The following is a 19,147-nucleotide window of genomic DNA, read 5'->3' as shown; positions in this document are numbered from 1 at the left end:
AAATACTTATATATGAATATTATTATCTATGTAAGGCCTTACTAAATGTTGTTCTGAAATAAAAAGTTTTAGTCTATCCTTATGAACTGTCTGTTTTTTGTTTTTGTCATTAACTACTATAATATTATTTCTATCTCCTATGTTCGTTATTTTATACGGACCAGTGTATTTATAATCTCACTTATGGCCTGTTTCATTTTTTAATAATACTTTATCTTCTACTAATATATCTATATTGTTTACTTTCTGCATATTATTTTTATTCTTATGGTCTTCTTTCATTATCCTAGCTCTTTTATATGCTACTTCTATTCTGTACTTACTTTCTTGAGCATAATTAGCTATAATATATTATATATTGTTTCTATGCTATCTATGCTATTAAATTGCTTCGGCAAATTACTTGTTTTACCAAATACCAAAGCTCATATGGACAATAGTTATGTGCCATAGAGGGGGTCGTGTTGAAACAAAAGACAAAGTATTGAAGCCTTATGTCCCAATCAGTTTTATCAACCGATATATAAGATCGTATGTATTCATTAAAAGTTATATGACTTCTTTCTATTGTTCCAACTGTCTGGTGGTGGTGTGCTGTAGACGTAATATTTTTATACCCTTGCAGGGTATTATAATTTCAGTCAGAAGTTTGCAACGCAGTGAAGGAGGCACCTCCGACTATATAAAGTATATATATTCTTGATCAGGACCAACAGCCGAGTCGATCTAGCCATGTCCGTCTGTCCGTCTGTCCGTTTCTACGCAAACTAGTCTCTCAGTTTTGATGATCTGAATGAAACTTTGCAGTTAGTCTTCTATATACTCTCACTCGTATATATGTCGGAACGGGCCGGATCGGACGACTATATCATATAGCTGCCATAGAAATGATCGGAAAATTTTTACAAAAAAAATTATAACATTTTTAGTTTTCAACAGAATTCGATCAAATTTGAGATATAGCCATTTCATATTATTCTACAATTTTGTGTAAAATTTGATGAAAATCGGACGACTATATCATATAGCTCCCATAGGAACGATCGAGAAATTAATACAATTAAATTTATAACATTTTCAGTTTTCAACAGATTTTCATCAAATTTGAGATATAGCCGTTTCATATTATTCTACAATTTTGTGTAAAATTTTATGAAAATCGGACTAATATATCATATAGCTCCCATAGGAACGATCGAGAAATTTGAGAGGAATGAGAATGGCGGTGGCTGTTGTCGGAAGACTGACAATCGCGGTAGCGATAACATTTTTAGTTTTCAACAGAATTTAATCAAATTTGAGATATAGCCATTTCATATTATTCTACAATTTTGTGTAAAATTTTATGAAAATTGGACGACTATATCATATAGCTTCTATAGGAACGATCGAGAAATTAATTCAATTAAAAAGCATAACATTTTCAGTTTTCAACAGATTTTCATCAAATTTGATACATAGCCATTTTATAAGAAATAAAAGAAGTTAATAAAATTAAAGATTATAACTTCTTCAGTTTTCACCAGATTTTCATCAAATATAATTTTATTTTAATCTAAATTTTTTGTAAAGTTATAAAAGAAATCGGACTACTATATCACAAACGATCAAAAAATGAATACAATTAAAAATTATAACGTTTTCAGTTTTCAGCAGATTTTCATTAAATTTGCAATATAGCGTTTTATATCAGTCTTAAATTTTGTGTCAAATTTTATGACTATATCACATAGGTGCCATTTAAACGATCGTTAGATGTGGAGCAAAAATGCAAATCTGTGAATGTAAAACTGAAAATATAATATGTATAGGTGAATGAAATGAGAGCAGGTATTACTTCATTGTTTTTTTTTTAACATTAATATATATATTTTATATTGTATGGAAGGAATCCAGGAAGTCATCGAAATTCTATCTGCAAGGGTATATAAGTTAGCGAAGTTAGCTTCCTTTCTTGTTAATATTTAAATACTTGCACAAATTGTCTATAATTTAATTCATTTATTCTGTTCCCATGTCAGTAATCAACGTCTTCATTGGAACTTACTTCAGAATAAAAGTTTCAAATATTGCTTTAGCGACAGTATTCTTTGGCACAGGTATGGCAACCAAATACTTAGTTAAGTCTCATATTAAAGTGACTGCATACTCGTTGCCATTTTCTGATTTTGGTAGCGGGCCAATAGTGTCCACTATCACTCTGTCGAAAACATTTAAAGGTGTGTCTGTTATTGTTATTGGAGTTTCACTATGCTTAGTTATTTTAGCTTTTTGGCATTCTTGACATTTTCGTATGTACTCAGTGATGTCACGAGTTCTATTTTTTTAAAATAATGTCTTTTGATTTTTGCTAAAGTTTTTGAAAACCCAGTATGACCTCCTTGTATGGGATCGTCATGAAAATTAGACAGAATGGCTTCTTTATCTTTTTGTTTATTTATTAGGGTCACCGGGTTGAGTAGCGCTACTCTTAATGTTTTCAATATTTTATTGCCCATTAATTTGAAATTATCTATTGAAGTATATTCAAAGATATTTTCCCACGGAGCTACTTTAAGTTGGCTGATTTTATTTATACCGGCTTGGAGTTCAAGCCTTTGGAAAAATGGTATATAAATCGCTAACATCGGTTTTTGCAGTAATTTTTCTGCCATGTTTAAATTAATATAAATTTTTTTTTTTACATGCAATGTCACTACTTTACGTGCTTTATCATTGTTAATGACTTCATATACGTTGGGCCTAGAAGCTGTAGTTAAAGATTGCGTAGCAATTCTTGTAGTGACTTTGTTGATATTGCCAGTTATATTTTGAAGGTCATTGATTGCTATTCTTGATAACGCACCAGCTACATAGTTGTCTTTACTCTTTAAGTATTCAACTGAGAAATCATATTCTTCTAATTCAAGCCTCATACGTGTTGGTTTAGAACAGGGATTGATCATTGAGAAGAGGTGTATTAAAGGTCTATGGTCTGTTTTTATTAGGAAATGTTTTCCAGATATATATGATCTGAAATGTAATATTGCCCAGGGTATTGCAGCTATCATGGTTTTGAGTTAAAACTGCTCCACATGCTTGTTTGCTTGCATCCGTAATTAGACAGATTTCCTTATTAAAATCGGGGTATCGTAATAATGTTGGTTCCATTAGTTTGGTTTTAAAGTATTGGAATGCGTTTTGGCATTCAAGTGTCCATTCAAAGGGAACATTCTTTTTGCATAATCTTGTTATGTGCCGGGAATATTCGGCGAAGTTTTCAATGAATCGTCTATAATAATTGCAAAAAGCTACAAAACGTCTGGCGCTGTCCGCATTGTGCGGCACTGGGTAATTCATGATGACGTTATATTTTTTGTCATCTGGAAGTGTCGTGCGTCACTTGGATTTGCCTTTAACGGCTCCACATCTCCAGTTCCCGCCAAACAATAGGGAAGCCTCTTGGCCCGAGGCCGGCAATTAGATGTGAAGTTTTCGTCGTTTTATTCTGCGGAAAAATTAACTTAACCTTAATTTTTACACATTTATAACTCTCACACGCGCTTACCGCAGTGTGTCCTCCTAATTCTCGCACGACAATAAGACGCTCAATTTTGGCGGTTAACTTAGCGATAAAAGTATGCCCTTTTTCTCTTGGGCTCAAAATCCATTAGTATTTTTTACGTTATTCTTAATATACTAACTACGCCTATCGATTACAATATTCGATCGTCGACATCCCCGACCCCGTGAAGAACCGCTTCACTCAATTCAAAACTTCAAAAGTTTAGAGACGGGTCGCATCATTGTCTGAGATAGGCCGTTGTCGTTTTTGCGCACTGTAGCGCGTCTGGCGACTCCATCAGCTCCGTTGTAGACTCCCTCCACGATGCCCTTGCGCCACTCTCGTCGGGGCAAGGCAGGATCACAGATGAAGACCATGTCGCCCTGACGGATGGGCTCCGTCCTCCTGCACCACTTCTCGTGCCGCACCAGCGTAGGTAGGTACTCCAGGACCCACCTCTTCCAAGGGCGGTCTCTCAGCAGGCGAGCAATCCTCCAGTGCTTTCGTGTTGAGCATTCCTTTGGTAACTCCGCACCCAGTCCAGGGGTATCCGGCAGGTTGGCTACTCCCTTGAGTAGGTCATTCGGCGTCAACGATGCTTCCTGGTCCGCTTCCACCGGCAAATGGGTAAGCGGACGCGAGTTTACGACATTCTCCGCCTCGATCAGGAAACTCTCCAAAACATGTTCCCTCGGTGCGACTTCCTTTAGGGTATGACGCAGTACTCTTTTGACGCACTGCACCATACGCTCCCATATTCCTCCCTCAGACGGGTTCGCCGCATTTTCGGCTGTAGGTACCCATCGCCAATGGGAAACCTTCGACGAATCCAAAATCTCAGACACTCGATTGCCGACAGACTGCTTGTACCGGCGGTGTGTGCTGCCAATCCATCTCAGCACCGTCTTCGAGTCTGACCATAAGACCACGTCGTTGATGACTACACTGTGCTCCTCCTTGACAGTGTTCATTAGTCTGGTTCCAAGAACTGCTGCTTGCAGCTCCAGCCGTGGGATCGACATCGTTCTCATTGGGGCACACTTCGTCTTTGCGCATACGAAGCTCACCAACGCATTATCGTCCTCATATGTGACCCTCCAGTAGGCCACCGCCGCGAATGCAGATTGACTTGCATCCACGAACACGTGCAGCTCTATGGCTCTAACTGCTCCGTGCCCAAAATAATGGCGAGGACAACGGAACTGTCCTACGGCATCCATCTCTTTACGCCAAATCGCAAAGGCCTTGCCAATCTCCTCCGGTAGTGGTTCATCCCACTGGATCTTCTGCCTCCAAATCTCTCTCAGCAACAGCTTCGCTGTAATCATCAGGAAGAGCACGGCTGGCAAAGACTTGTAGTCCTGACGTCCTTTGTCCAACGCCGAATTTAACGACGTTTCTCCAACTTTGGCTGCCGCATCGAACACAAGCCGGACCTTACCGGGCTTGTTCGGGTTTTCGACACCAAAGTGTGTCAAATACCATATCCGGTCACTATTCTCCGCGGCCTCATGCGGTTCCAACCGCCTCGCGTATCCTTTTGCAACATAATCCTTGATGATCCGACAGTATTCCAGAGCTAACTGTTCGTTGCGCTTCATCTTCTTCTTGACGTTGACCAGCCGTTTGTATGCCATCTCATGGCTCTGTGGCAGCTTAACGTGGTCGTCCTTCCAGAGTAGTCCCGTTTGGTAGCGGCGCCCCACTCTCATCGTGGTGTCTTCGAGTATCCTTTGTGCCCGCATGTCGTCGCTGGCTGCGACCTGTGACACGAGCTTCACACCAAAGTTCTCCAAATCGAAATAATCCTCTACCATTTTTTCCACCGTATCATCCTTCGACACGGCAAGTAGGCAGGACCTCGGTGATGGCGAAGTGAACTGCCCCTTTACGGGCCCGAACACAACCCAGCCTAGCTTGGTGGCAGCTGCATACGGTCCCTCACTACCAAATCGCCTGGTTCTCATTGGCAATCCCAGGTGTCCATGATCCAGGCCGATGAGCAACTTCGGCACCACATTGCTGTAAGGCTTCATCGGCAGGCGCGCCTCCTTATACACACCCTGGACATCCTGCCGACTTAACGTCTGCATCGGCAGGCTCAAGCTCGAAATGGCATACACGTTTCTCAGTACATGGCGAGTGGACTTTCCAATTCCACTTATTTTCAGACTCACTACGTTCGTGGTCTCTCTGGATGCTCTTCCTCCAAACCATTGGATATTTAGCTGTCGGCGCTCCCCTTGTATTCCGAGATCCCTCCGTAGTTCTTCGTCGATCATCGTAACGGAGGATCCTTCGTCAAAGAGCGCGTACGTATTCACCGTCCGTCCGGCTCCGTACAGCGTTACTGGCAGTATACGGAACAGAAGGCGGCCTCCCTCGGCGTCAACGCAGCTTAGATTCCTCTGCACAGGCAAATCCGCTTCCTGCGGTGCCCTTCTCTCCGGGCTGTTTATGGCTGGCTGCCGGTTCACCTCGTGGTCCCTGTGACCGTCTCGTGGTAAATATCTCCTATCCGGGCTGTGTCTGGAAACCGCTGGCTGCTGGTTCCCCTCGTGGTCCCTGTGACCATCTCGTGGTAAATATTTCCTATCCGGGCTGTGTCTGGAAACCGCTGGCTGCTGGTTCCCCTCGTGGTCCCTGTGACCATCTCGTGCTAAATACCTCCTGTCCGGGCTGTGTCTGGAAACCGCTGGCTGCTGGTTCCCCTCGTGGTCCCTGTGACCGTCTCGTTGTAAATACCTCCTGTCCGGGCTGTGTCTGGAAACCGCTGGCTGCTGGTTCCCCTCGTTGTGGCGACTGTACCCACCTCGTTGCTGCGGCCTTTGCTCATCGTCCGCATCATGCAGCAGACGGTGATGCAACTTGCGACAGTCGTTAATCTGGCACTCCCTATGCACATTGCAGAATCTCGTCGTGTGCCCACTTCGTAAGCATGAGAAGCAGAGCTTTTGCCTCTTCACCATGCTCCACCTGCCCGGTGGCGGAGTTCCAATAAATTCCTGGCAGTTCGTAACTGCGTGTTGTCCTCCACAGATTGGACAACATCCATGCCGATCATCCTGTCGATCGCATTTCTTGGCGTCGATATTAGCATGCAGAACTCGACGCTTCGGCTCCTTTCCCTCTACATCCAAAACGGTACACAAAACGTTTGCGTAGCCCTGTAACCATGCGCTGAAGTGCACTATAGTGGGAAAGGGCTGGATCGTCGCAGCATACTTAGCCCAATCCACGCGCTTGCTCGTAGGAAGCTTGGCCACAAGCTCCTCCATGAGGGATGGGTTCCCCAGATGCTGCTCCGCGTTCGCCGCCTGCAAGAAAGCCATGAGGTTACTCACTCGGGTAGCGAAGGGAACAATCTTCGCTAGATTGTGCTCCGAAATTGGTTGCACTTCTCGTATGTTGTTCAGCTGACTGCGTATAAGCTGCTCCGGTCGGCCAAACCTAAAGCGCAGCTGCTCCATCACGGCGCTGACGTTCCCTGGATGAATCAATAGCGACTTCACCGCCTCGCGAGCGTCATCCTTTAGCGCCTTCAACAACCTTTGATTGTTCTCCAAATCCGTGCAGTTATACGCCCGTGTCGTCTCCGTGAACGCACAGCTGAAAATCGGCCACTCCTCTGGCTGCCCTCCAAATATAGGCAGATCTGGGAGCTTTCTTGGCCCGTATGTTCCTTGAATTCCATTCGACGTCAATATAGTGGGGAATCCGACAAGTGGCGATACTGATGCCACGTTGCGCATATTCACACCCGGTAGTGTGAATCCATGCGCCGTTTGCGCAGTGCTTGCTGTGAACGGCGGCCCACTGCAAGGTGGCGGCAGCGTGCAGGACGCGCTGTACCCACCGACACTGTGATAGGGCGCCGACCCGACCCCGTTACATGAGGTCTCCTCAACCGATGTCGCTAATGGCGGACCGCTCCAAAATGGCGGCCGGCCTGACGCTACACTGTGCGCGCCAACTGTGACTGGCGCGCAATTGGCGGTGCCCACGCTTCCCAGGGCTTTAACCTGCTGCAGCTCCTTTTCCAGCGCTGCGATCCTCGCCAGGAGATCCAACGTGAAATCCTCTCTGGCATTGATGTTCGCAGTTGAGGCTGCAGTGCTTCCATGTTGGGAAGCTGATGTAATCTCCGTAGTGGCTGGGCTAGGTATAGCCGCTGCCGTGGTTACGCCTACCAGTGGCCAGGTTTCTGTTTCACTACTCACTGGTTGCTGATCTTCTCGTGTTGTTATAGGGGTGGCTTCCCCTCCATTCAGCCGGGCGCTCCTCCTGGGTGAGCGCTGCATCTTCCCGATTCCAATAGGGCGCTGACTTAGCGCACTTTAACTGGCGTACCTGTGCCTCCTTGTCGCTGGCTGCGACCACTGACGCCGCCCGCGTCTCCTTGTCGCTGGCTGCGACCACTGACGCTACCCGCGCCTCCTTGTCGCTGGCTGCGACCACTGACGCTACCCGCGTCTCCTTGTCGCTGGCTGCGACCACTGACGCCACTCGCGTCTCCTTGTCGCTGGCTGCGACCACTGACGCCACTCGCGTCTCCTTGTCGCTGGCTGCGACCACTGACGTCACTCGCGTCTCCTTGTCGCTGGCTGCGACCACTGACGCCGCTCGCGTCTCCTTGTCGCTGGCTGCGACCACTGACGCCACTCGCGTCTCCTTGTCGCTGGCTGCGACCACTGACGCCGCTCGCGTCTCCTTGTCGCTGGCTGCGACCACTGACGCCACTCGCGTCTCCTCGTCGCTGGCTGCGACCACTGACGCTACCCGCGTCTCCTCGTCGCTGGCTGCGACCACTGACGCTACCCGCGTCTCCTCGTCGCTGGCTGCGACTTCTCCATCAACACGTGGGACGCTGGCTGCGCTCCCAAGTTGCTTTAGCAGTCTCTATCGGACTGCGAATAAAAGGAGTTGTCGTGCGTCACTTGGATTTGCCTTTAACGGCTCCACATCTCCAGTTCCCGCCAAACAATAGGGAAGCCTCTTGGCCCGAGGCCGGCAATTAGATGTGAAGTTTTCGTCGTTTTATTCTGCGGAAAAATTAACTTAACCTTAATTTTTACACATTTATAACTCTCACACGCGCTTACCGCAGTGTGTCCTCCTAATTCTCGCACGACAATAAGACGCTCAATTTTGGCGGTTAACTTAGCGATAAAAGTATGCCCTTTTTCTCTTGGGCTCAAAATCCATTAGTATTTTTTACGTTATTCTTAATATACTAACTACGCCTATCGATTACAATATTCGATCGTCGACAGGAAGTATTCCTTTATCTGTGCATTTATGACCGAGAAAAGTCACCTCATGTATAAAAAATGAAAATTTTTCTGGATATAACTTTAGGTTGTATTTTTAAGTTTTAAGCATATGTTTTCCGGAGCTATTAACTCATCCATATAAAGGAATGCTTGTGAGGGCTCTAATCCAGAGAATGCAATAGTCATCATCCTCTGAAATGAATTAGGCGGTATTTTTAATCCGAAAGGTAATCGCGTGAAACGATACGAGACATTGCTCGTTGAAAATGACGTTATATCTCGTGAACTTTTTACGAGTTCAATTTTGTGGAATCCTGACATAAGGCCAAGACCAAGACACGAAAAATATTTGGCTCGCCCTAGTTGTTCTAAAATGTCATCAATTCTAGGAAGCGGAACTTTATCAGACAACAATTTGTTGTTAATTTGACGATAGTCAATCACTAATCGCCATTACTTTGAATTCGAATCGGGACATGTTTTTTGGGGACAAGTAATAATGGGCTATTATATTCAGATACAGAAGGTTCGACAATTCCGTCGGTGATCAATTTCAGTTTTGACTACTTCGTAGTTCGAAAGTGATTTGTATGTCAAGTTACTGGTACTGACTACTTGATCTCTATTTGTAGTATTAAGTAATCTTATGAATGCATTTTTTGTTTTTGCTATTGTACTGGCTAAGTAAATACCATGTTTAATTTCTTGGTTTGGAATCAATACACTGTCTTCTTGGGAGTTTAGTTAAATTTTTCTAATATCTTGGGTTCTTGCTGGCCGAAGTATTGAGTTGTTGCCAGAACTGTATGCTATTGGCACATAAATTGGAAATTTAAGGTTATCGGGTCTGATTATAAGCCAATCTTCAGATGGCTTGAAGTCTAATTTACAGTTGTATTTCTTTATGAAGTCGATTCCTAATATGCCATCGCATGGAATGGCAAAATGTAAATCCACGATATGAAAGTCGTGTTGGATTATATATTTACTTGACTGTATCTCAATAGAGGAAATCCGATTGATTTGGTAATCTCCTGACTTATTCCTTTTATATCTATTATATAGTTAAGGTTTATGTCATGATTGACATCAGAATTCTCTTTGATTATTGAACTGTCTGCACCCGTGTCTACTAGAAATACCAGTTCTTTTCCAGTAGATAAGTTAACAAAAGTAACAAATATATTCTGACTGAGATTAATTGCGTGAACCACGACCTCGATTGTTTCCTCTGTATTGACCTCTTCCATTATTGTTATAATCGGAACTGATGTAGTTGTAATATTATTACGACCACGGAAGTTTCCTCTGAAATTTCTACTTCCGCGGTTACCACAACGCTGTGGATAATCTTTTTATTAAGGGCCATTTTTGGTTGTCCAGTTACTTCCGTGCAACTATTTACGAACTTGAATATGGCATCATTCATGATGTTGAAGGTGCCAGCCTACATAAGAAGTTTTACCTTATCAATTGCGCAATTCTTAGTCATTGCCTTAACTGCAGACTGTGTAGAATAACTTTTGGCTAACTCAAGGGTTAGGCCGATCGCTGTGTATGTACTTTCTAGAGCTTCTGATATAGTTGTTTCATTTCCGATTCCATTTTATTATTAAAATAGCTAATTCTTTGTATTCGCTTTTATTGATTCTACGATCTTCAATGCATCGAGAAAACTTGTAAAGTTGTCTGCTTTACAATCAAATACTGGTATAAGCTTTGGTGCAGTGTTGATAAAATCAGTATTTTACTGTGCCATTGTAATAAATTTTTCTTCAACTATGCTGGAGCTTGTGCCTGATTCTGCAGAATTGTCCAATTCAGCCAATAATATAGCTGGGATAGTGAGATTATTTATTTCTTCCTCTTCCAAATCCTCTTGGTCAATATTAGTAACTTCTTTTGATTCTAATTCTTCACCAGTTTCAGTTATTACTGACGCATTAAGTATATTAAGTTTAGATATATCTAGCTTGACCTTTTCTCTAATGGTCGTTAAATTGGATCTTAGTCTGATCAAGAACTTTGATACTTGAGACTAATGATCTTGATTAAACCTATCTCTATGTTCATATATCAGTATTCGTGCTTCATTAAAGCATTTAACTAATATTTCTACGTGTTTTCTAACTGTGGTTTTCTGTATCGGTCTATTTTGGGTTAGTGACTTATGGGATTTGTCAAATTCTGATTTAATATTTGATAACTCCTTTGATATTTTATTCCATTCCATTATATTATGGATATGGTATACAATGCAGTGAAACAATGGTGGGGCATGGCAGTTAAATGTGTCTATAAAGGAATTTCTAACTCATATACACTAACAGGGGTTGTATATACGGACTGCTGAACTCATCTACTGAAGTATGGGTCGCTTTTCATATGTTTTCCTTATGGCTCTTTATTATTTTTCGTTTTATTTCCCTGTCGTTACTTATTTAATAACATTTTATTATATTTTGTTTGTGCACCTTGTTTTCTTTTTTTTTTTTTTCTTCAAGTCGTTTCCTTGACTCATATATCTTTTTTTTCAAACATTTATTATGGAGTTTGTACAATTTAAAAAAGCAATTGGCGCACATTATAACAACAATTATTTATTTTATATCTTTGTTATTTTATTTGTCTCTATGGACATTTATATTTGAAATTTTGTTTTAATTAATTTATTTTTTTTGTTCACAAAACTCTACCTAATGTTTGAATGGCTTTGCAGGCCATTCTCTACCGGGCGGGGTATACCTGCTCGATTTGACAATGTTCTTTAGTTGCTAATTTTATGCATCGCAGTGCATATCTTATTTTAGTCTTAATAATATTTAAAAAAAATCTTTTTTTTGTGTTGTTGGTCGCTCTTTGTAGCGCTGTCGGTCTGCCTCTGACGCCCGGTCGTCTTGTGGGAGTTGCTTACCTTGATTTGCTGCTGCTGGCTGTTGGGTTTTTCGTCTGTTGAACGTCCGCCGGTCAGTTCCAGGGTCCGCAGTTATATTCGCAATAGGGTGAAAATAATGGTCCCTCGCAGTCCTTACCTCTCTATCTTCGGTAGTGTCTTCGATGTAGGCGGTTTTTTGTTGTCTTTTCCGCCTATGGTGCTGATTTCTTTTGTGGTATTTGAAACATCTGCTGCCGATGGCTTTCTTACTTTTGACTTCTGAATTTCTGTCAGAAAATCAAGTTCAGCTTGTAATTTCACAGCAATATCCCACTTAATGGGGTTGTCACTTTTGTACAGGAGTTGTACCAGTTCGATTTTTCTTTATCTTATCCGCTCCTTCACACCACTGCGTTTTGTAGGCTTTTTAACCTCTATAGCGCTCATTATTTTGCGTTTCAGTAGGAGTTCCATTGGCTGATTAAGTTGTGGTGGACGGCATACGTAGCGGTGTCGCTGCCAGTCCTGGATTTGACAGCTTCTCGAACAATAATAATTACCGCAACAGTTGCAGACGAGAGTGGCTGGACCTCCGCACTTTATGCGAAGTTCTTTCATTGCTGGTCCATCACGCCGTTTTATATATTTTATATATAAGTAAAGTAACAATATGTAAAATGGGCAGAGAGAAATATGTATGCATGCACAAATGTATATAAGCGGTCAGTGTGGAAACCATGCTGACTCGGCTCTAATCCGTGAATGCTAAGAGTGCATATCATATTACGTTTGCACTTGAAATGGGTATGGGTACTTGGCATGTTGTCGCTGAGTGACAAAGGCAATGCCCTATGTACTTTATTGGCATAACAACAAAGTGTTGTGACTTCGGCTGACAAAGTGTTGCCGCTCAATATTTATGTAATTTAATAAGAGTGAATATGTGCATACACTACCTCCACCTGTTCCAATAAATTCTTTGCAGTTCGTAACTGCGTGTTGTCCTCCACAGATTGGACAACATCCGTGCCTATCATCCTGTCGGTCTCATTTCTTGGCGTCGATGCGCTGCTCCGTGTTCGCCGCATTGTTCAGCTGACTGCGTATTAGCTGCTCCGGTCGGCCAAACCTAAAGCGCAGCTGCTCCATCAAGTTGACGTTCCCTGGATGAATCAATAACGACTTCACTGCGTCACGAGCGTCATCCTTTAGCGCCTTCAGCAACCTCTGATAGTTCTCCAAATTCGTGCAGTTATACGCTCGTGTCGTCTCCGTGAACGCACAGCTGAAGATCGGCCACTCCTCGGACTGCCCTCTAAATATAGGCAGTTTTGGGAGCTTTCGGGGCCCGTATGCTCCTCGGATTCCGTTCGACGTCATTATAGTGGGGGATCCGACAAGTGACGACGGTAGTGTGAATGCATACACTGTCTGCGCAGTGCTTGCTGTGAACGGCGGCCCACTGCAAGTACCCACCGACACCGTGATAGGGCACCGAACCGACCCCGTTACATGAGGTCTCCTCGATCGATGTCGCTAATGGTGGACCGCTCAAAGATGGTTTCCGCCCTGACGCTACACTGTACACTCTGGCACTGAACTCGCAGCTGAGGCTGCAGTGCTTCTATGTTGGGAAGCTGATGTAATCTCCGGTGTGGCTGGGCTAGGTATAGCCGCTGCCATGGTCACGTCTACCAGCGGACAGGTTTCAGTTTCACTACTCACTGGTTGCTGATCCACTTGTGTTGTTATAGGGGTGGCTTTCCCTCCATTCAGCCAGGCGCTCCTCCTGGGTGAGCGCTGCATCTTCCCGATTCTAATTGGGCGCTGACTTTGCGCTCTTCAAATGACGTACCTGTGCCTCCTTGTCGCTGACTGCGACTCCACTGACGCTGTCTGCGTCTCCATGTCGCTGACTGCGACTCAATTGTGGTCGGCGCTGACTGGGCTCCTCTACGTCCTCTACTTAACTGACGCTGTCTGCGTCTCCATGTCGTCGCTGCCTGCGACTCCTCAACTGTCGCTGTCTGCGTTTCCATGTCGCTGACTGCGACTCAATCCACACGTGGGGCGCTGCCTGCGCTCCCAAGTTGCTCTTGCAGTCTCTCTCGGACTGCGAATAAAAGGAGTTGTCTCTGCGACTTTTCAATCGACACGTGGGGCGCTGCCCGCGCTCCCAAGCTGCTCCTGCAGTCTCCCTCAGACTGCAAATAAAAAAAAGTTGTCGTGCGTCCCTTGGATTTGCCTTTAACGGCTCCAAACCTCTTGTTCCCACCAACAAAGGGAACACCCCAGGCCGAGGCCGACAAGCAGATGCGAAGCACTACTTATGTTTTATTCTGCGAAAACATGAACTTAACCTTAATTTTACATTTCATTAAACTCTCACACGAGCTTACCGGAGTGTGTTCTCCTACTTTTCGCATGACAATAAGAATGCCCAATTTTGGCGGTTAACTTATCGATAAAAATATGACTGTACACACTTGGGCTCAAAATCCATCAGTATTTTCTCGTCAACACTTAATATACTAACTGCACCTTTTGAGTATAATATTCGATCGTCGACAAATATACATATTGTAACGAATTTCCCCTGTCGTGGTTGTTGTTGGGCCACAGGCAGAGTTCATTACGGAAAGCCGAGCGGAACTTTTTATTAGGTGTGGCTGCCTAGAACCCGGTCTGACCCACTCACTCGTCCAAATCTACACTTGGCCCCATGTGGAAAGGTGGTTATTACTTAGCTTTTCTTTATTGGTGATCAGACGCGTGCTTTTCCGGACACGTCCGTAAGAAGAAGAGAGGGAAATCGAGAGCGCTTAGAGAGACCAGGCATCCTGGCTGTCAAAAGCTCTCATAATTGCGCCTCTAGGGGATTTCGCGGTTTCTCGCGTTGCCAACGGTTACAAATATCGCGGATTATTCTAATCTAGCGGTTTTCGTTACATTACCCCCCTCTCAGACTCGAGCCTCCTGGCCGAGTAATTCGGGATTCGGATCCCGATAGGGTGACAGGCGGTTGACATGAACGGTCCTAGTGGTACGCTTCCTCGGTAAGCGGATCTCGTACACTAGGTCAGAGTGACGTCGGATGACGGTGGCGGGTCCAATCCAATCCGACTGCAACTTAGGGCATCGTCCTACCCTTCGGGTAGGAGCGTATAGCCATACTTCTTCTCCACCGACGAACTCCACTGGGTGCGATCGAAGGTCATAGCGTAACTTGTTGACGTTGGCGGCCGCAATTAAATGTCGTCGTCCGAGCTGCTGCGTTTGTCGGAGACGGTGCTGCAGTTGGTCCACGAATGCTGGGTAACTTTCCGGATTCGGGGACGGTCGCCCATATAACAATTCGCCTGGTAGCCTGAGTTCACGTCCCAGGGTCAGTAGTGGCGGCGAGAACCCAGTCGCCTCATGTGGGGCCGATCAATAGGCCCACAGAGCTAGCGGCAACAATTGGTCCCAATCGCGTTGATCTGCGGCAACGAATTTCGCCAGATAGTCCAGGAGAGTTCGGTTAAACCTCTCAACCATTCCGTCTGATTGAGGGTGCAACGGCGTCGTACGAGTCTTTTCCACATCAAGCAGGCGCAGGCAAGCTTGGAATACTTCTGACTCAAAGTTTCGGCCTTAATCCGAGTGAAGGATAAAGGGGACACCAAATCGGCAAAAGACTTCTTGCACTAGCGCTCGGGCTACCGTTTCAGCCGTTTGATTAGGCAGCGCTATGCATTCCGGCCATTTGGTGAAGTAGCGCATCACTACGGCGATGTAGCGGTTTCCTAGTGCTGTAGTGGGCAGCGGCCCCAGTATGTCGATTGCAAGTCGCTCGAATGGAGCGCCTAGAACTTTGGGTTGCAGTTGGCCTACCGTTCGACGAGTAGGTCCTCTTCTGGCATTGCATTCCGTACAGCGGGCGCACCAAATGGCTACGTCGGCTGTTTGTCCAATCCAAAAGTAGCGTTTCTTCAACTTGGCAACTGTCTTCTTGATGCCAAAATGTCCACCGGTCGTGGAGTTATGGGCGCTACGAATGGCTCCTTCCTGAAGAGAGCGCGGAACTACCAGAGCTAGGTCAGCTGTTTTGGTAGTAATCATCAACAGGCCTTTATCCATGAAGAGCTGTTCGAACAAATGCCAATAAGCTTTTACTTCGGGGCTTTCACTCCATGTTGCAGGTTTTGCTGGTCGCTCTCCCTTCTCTACCCATTGTAAAATCAATCCGAGAGTGGGGTCCTTTTCCTGGCTGCGAGCGGTTGAGTCTGCAGAAAGAGGATCTCGTGACCATCGTTTTGCTCGGCCCTGGTACATACGCGGCAGTCACCGCAGGGTCGATGAGACAAGGCGTCGGCATTTCCATGTTGCTTTCCGCTGCTGTGCTGGATGTCCATGTCATACTGTTGGAGTCTTTCAATCCATCGAGCTAGTTGTCCTTCAGGCTCCCGGAAGTTAAACAGCCATCGGAGACATGAGTGATCCGTGCGCAGTAGGAATCTCCGGCCATATAGGTAGTGGTGGAAATGCTTCGTAGCCAAAACAACGGCTAGCAGTTCTCGTCTAGTTACACAGTAGTTGCGCTCCGCAGCGCTAAACGACTTGCTGTAATACTCCAATACACGCTCCTGGCCGTCTTGCCGTTGTCCGAGCACCGCCCCGGCACCGTGGTTTGACGCGTCGGCATCCACGATGAACATCCCATCGGGAGCGGGAAACGTTAGTACCGGGGGCGTGGTTAGTTTGATTTTGAGCGCCTCGAAGGCGCCGTGAGCAGCTGTTGACCATGTGAAGGAGCGCTTAGCTTCCGTTAGGTCATGTAAAGGGCGCGCAATGGTGGCGAAGTCCGGAATAAACTTCCGATAATAAGAACATAGCCCCACAAAGGAACGCACTTCCTTTTTGTTTCGAGGTGGTGGCCAATCGACGACTTTTCGAACCTTCTCTGGGCACGCTCTTAAGCCCTTGCGGCTGACAATGTGACCCAGATAGTTAACCTCGGTCCGAAAGAAATGACACTTGTTGGGGCTCAGCTTCAGCCCTACGTTCTGCAATCTATCGAAGACTTGCTGTAAGTGGTCCAGGTGTTGCTCGGCGGTACGAGAATGTACAATGATGTCGTCGAGGTACACCAGGGTGAATTTCCTTGTTGAACCGGAGAATAATCCGTCCATCAATCTTTCAAAGGTGGCTGGCGCGTTGGTCAAGCCAAACGGCATTACGTTGAATTCGAACAGACCAGCGTCACACGTAAACGCGGTCTTAGGTCTAGAGTCCTCGTCCATCTCCACTTGCCAGTAGCCGCTCTGGAGGTCCATGGTAGAGAACCAGCAGGCTCCGTGCATAGTGGCGAGGATGTCGTCCATTCTCGGTAGGGGGTATGAATCTTTGACGGTGATGTCGTTTAGACGTCGATAATCCACACAAAACCGTGTGGAACCGTCCTTTTTCTTTACTAGGACAACCGGCGAGGCCCAAGGGCTGGTGGACGGCCGAATTATGCCTCTAGTCTTCATATCGGTGACGAGCTGCTCTACCTCGTCCTTTCTTGCCATCGCTATGCGACGCACTGGTTGTTTAATGGGTCGAGATTGACCCGTGTCTATGACATGCCGTGTTAAATCGGTATGTCCTGAATCATCGTCGTTTCTGGCAAACACCCGGTGGAAACGGCCGATCAGTGCCGTCCATTTTGGGTGAAGGTGGGCCGGCAAATCCGGGGGCACCTCTGCGTGGGAGGATGCTCCGGCCCCGTCTACTTCTGGGATCGAGGTGGGCATGGGTTCCACGGGTTTCACCTGTCCCACTATCATCTGCGCGGGTAGCAGGTATTCCTGTGCGCTAAGGTTCACTAGGTGCAGGGTGTTGGTGTCGTTGGAGGTGTCCACCAAAGTGCTGCCTAGTAGAACATGGGGTGGCAGTTGAGAACTTTTCCCACTTTCCAGCAAAGCCAGAGGAAGCAGTTTTTCCGACCTGCATCGCACTGCTACGTGGGTGTCGCTATGTGGCGGGATACTGGTGGGTGCAGTCGAATAAAGCAAATTTCGATGTTGGGTATCCGGGGCATATAGCGGCAGAGATCCCCACGGGAGTCGTAACTGAAGATCCTTTAGATCCACGGTGGCCTCATGGCGCAGCAGAAAGTCCATACCCAAGAGGCTAGGAGTACTGCCCTCCACCAGTAGGAATTCGTGGGTGACCGGTCTTCCGACAATTTCCAGTCTGGCGTTGACTCGAGCGGTGGCCACGAATTGTTCTGCCGAGGGTCCTTGTAGAGTCACTCGGCACGGTGTGCTCGGCAGTCGTTCTGGCAGAACGCTACCATTTAGTAAAGAGACAGCGGCTCCGGTGTCGACGATGAGGCGAACCGGATGCTTCTGTAAAAACATCAAACAATGTAAATGTGGGCCACTAGCGGCACTACACGTATACGTAGCTTGACTAGGTGGAGGCTGGATCCCGCGAAGCTCAGGATTTCCAGGTTTCCTCCGGTTCCCGCAGTTAAGGGGATGGGTGGTGGTTCTTCAGGTGGGCGTTCGGCAAACAAACGGCTCAAGATGGAGTCCACTTGGGTCAGGTCCGAATCCTCTTCCTCGGCTGACGGCGGAGATACTGTTCCATAGTACTCGGCGGGGGTCGTATTTCGGATCGAAGTCCTTGAGCAGAACGGCGGGCGGAAGGCGGTCTCGCCTGGCGCCGGCTCCTGCGACAACTGTGAACGGGCGTCCTGCGCCTCCTCTGAGGGGGGGGCCCGTTGGGACAGTTCTTCTCGGGGTGCTCGACGACTCTCTTGGTCGGCGCAGCGGGGCGGTATTCTGGATTGCGTCAGACTCTACACTCGGGGCCAGGCCGGCTTCGATTCCCTTAGGAGGAAGACTGTGGCGGGCGCCAGGTTGCTCATTGGGTGGCGGCGGCGCGCAATGAGGTGCGGCGAAGGGTCGCGGAGGTAGGAATCCGGTCCAGGGTTCCGTGTACGAAGGGAAGTGCCATGTCCGGGCACTTCTTTTGAAAGGCAGAACGGCGGGCGGCAGGCGATCTTGCCTGGCGCTGGCTCCTGCGACAACTGTGAACGGGCGGCCTGCGCCTCCTCTGAGGGGGGGCCCGTTGGGACAGTTCTACTGGCGGTGCTCGACGACACTCTTGGTCGGCGCAGCGTGGCGGTATTCTGGATTGCGGCAAGCTCTATGCTCTGGGACGGGGCGGCACTCTTGGGCGGCGGCAGCGAAAGCAAGGGGGCCAGGCCGGCTTCGACTCCCTTAGGAGGAAGGCTGTGGCGGGCGCCAGGTTGCTCATTGGGTGGCGGCGGCGGCGCAATGAGGTGCGGCGAAGGGTCGCAGAGGTAGGGATCCGGTCCAGGATTCCGTGCACAAAGAGGGGTAGGAGACGTGGGGAGCGGGTCTTCGCTGGGGCTTTCGGTGTGGGATGTCAACCTCCGCCCCGAGAAGTTGACGGCAGTTA

General features: G+C 46.7%; 1 protein-coding gene and 1 long non-coding RNA gene across 3 annotated transcripts in view; one reads left to right on the top strand and one right to left on the bottom strand.

Moving 5' to 3' along the window:
• LOC147644567 (uncharacterized) overlaps positions 1-19,147 on the top strand; it is a 91,219-nt gene that overhangs the window by 24,641 nt on the left and 47,431 nt on the right. The window lies entirely within an intron of this gene.
• Positions 3,460-8,235, bottom strand: LOC147644570 (uncharacterized). Of its 2 annotated transcripts, none has more exons than XM_086826164.1 (2): positions 6,290-8,235; positions 3,460-6,211 (listed from the first exon to the last, which is right to left on the bottom strand). In XM_086826164.1, the coding sequence occupies exons 1-2, from the start codon at positions 7,843-7,845 to the stop codon at positions 3,751-3,753; spliced, it is 4,017 nt and encodes a 1,338-aa protein (XP_086682290.1). In that variant the 5' UTR covers positions 7,846-8,235; the 3' UTR covers positions 3,460-3,750. The 2 variants fall into 2 exon arrangements, with proteins under 2 accessions (XP_086682290.1, XP_086682289.1); XM_086826163.1 differs by having other exon boundaries at positions 3,460-3,487; positions 3,548-7,961.

The sequence above is a fragment of the Drosophila serrata genome, unplaced genomic scaffold (genome assembly GCF_035046125.1).
Source record: "Drosophila serrata isolate PLE 108 unplaced genomic scaffold, ASM3504612v1 contig_155, whole genome shotgun sequence".
NCBI classification, from domain to species: Eukaryota; Metazoa; Arthropoda; class Insecta; order Diptera; family Drosophilidae; genus Drosophila; species Drosophila serrata.
This window is presented reverse-complemented; position numbering and strand designations above follow the sequence as displayed.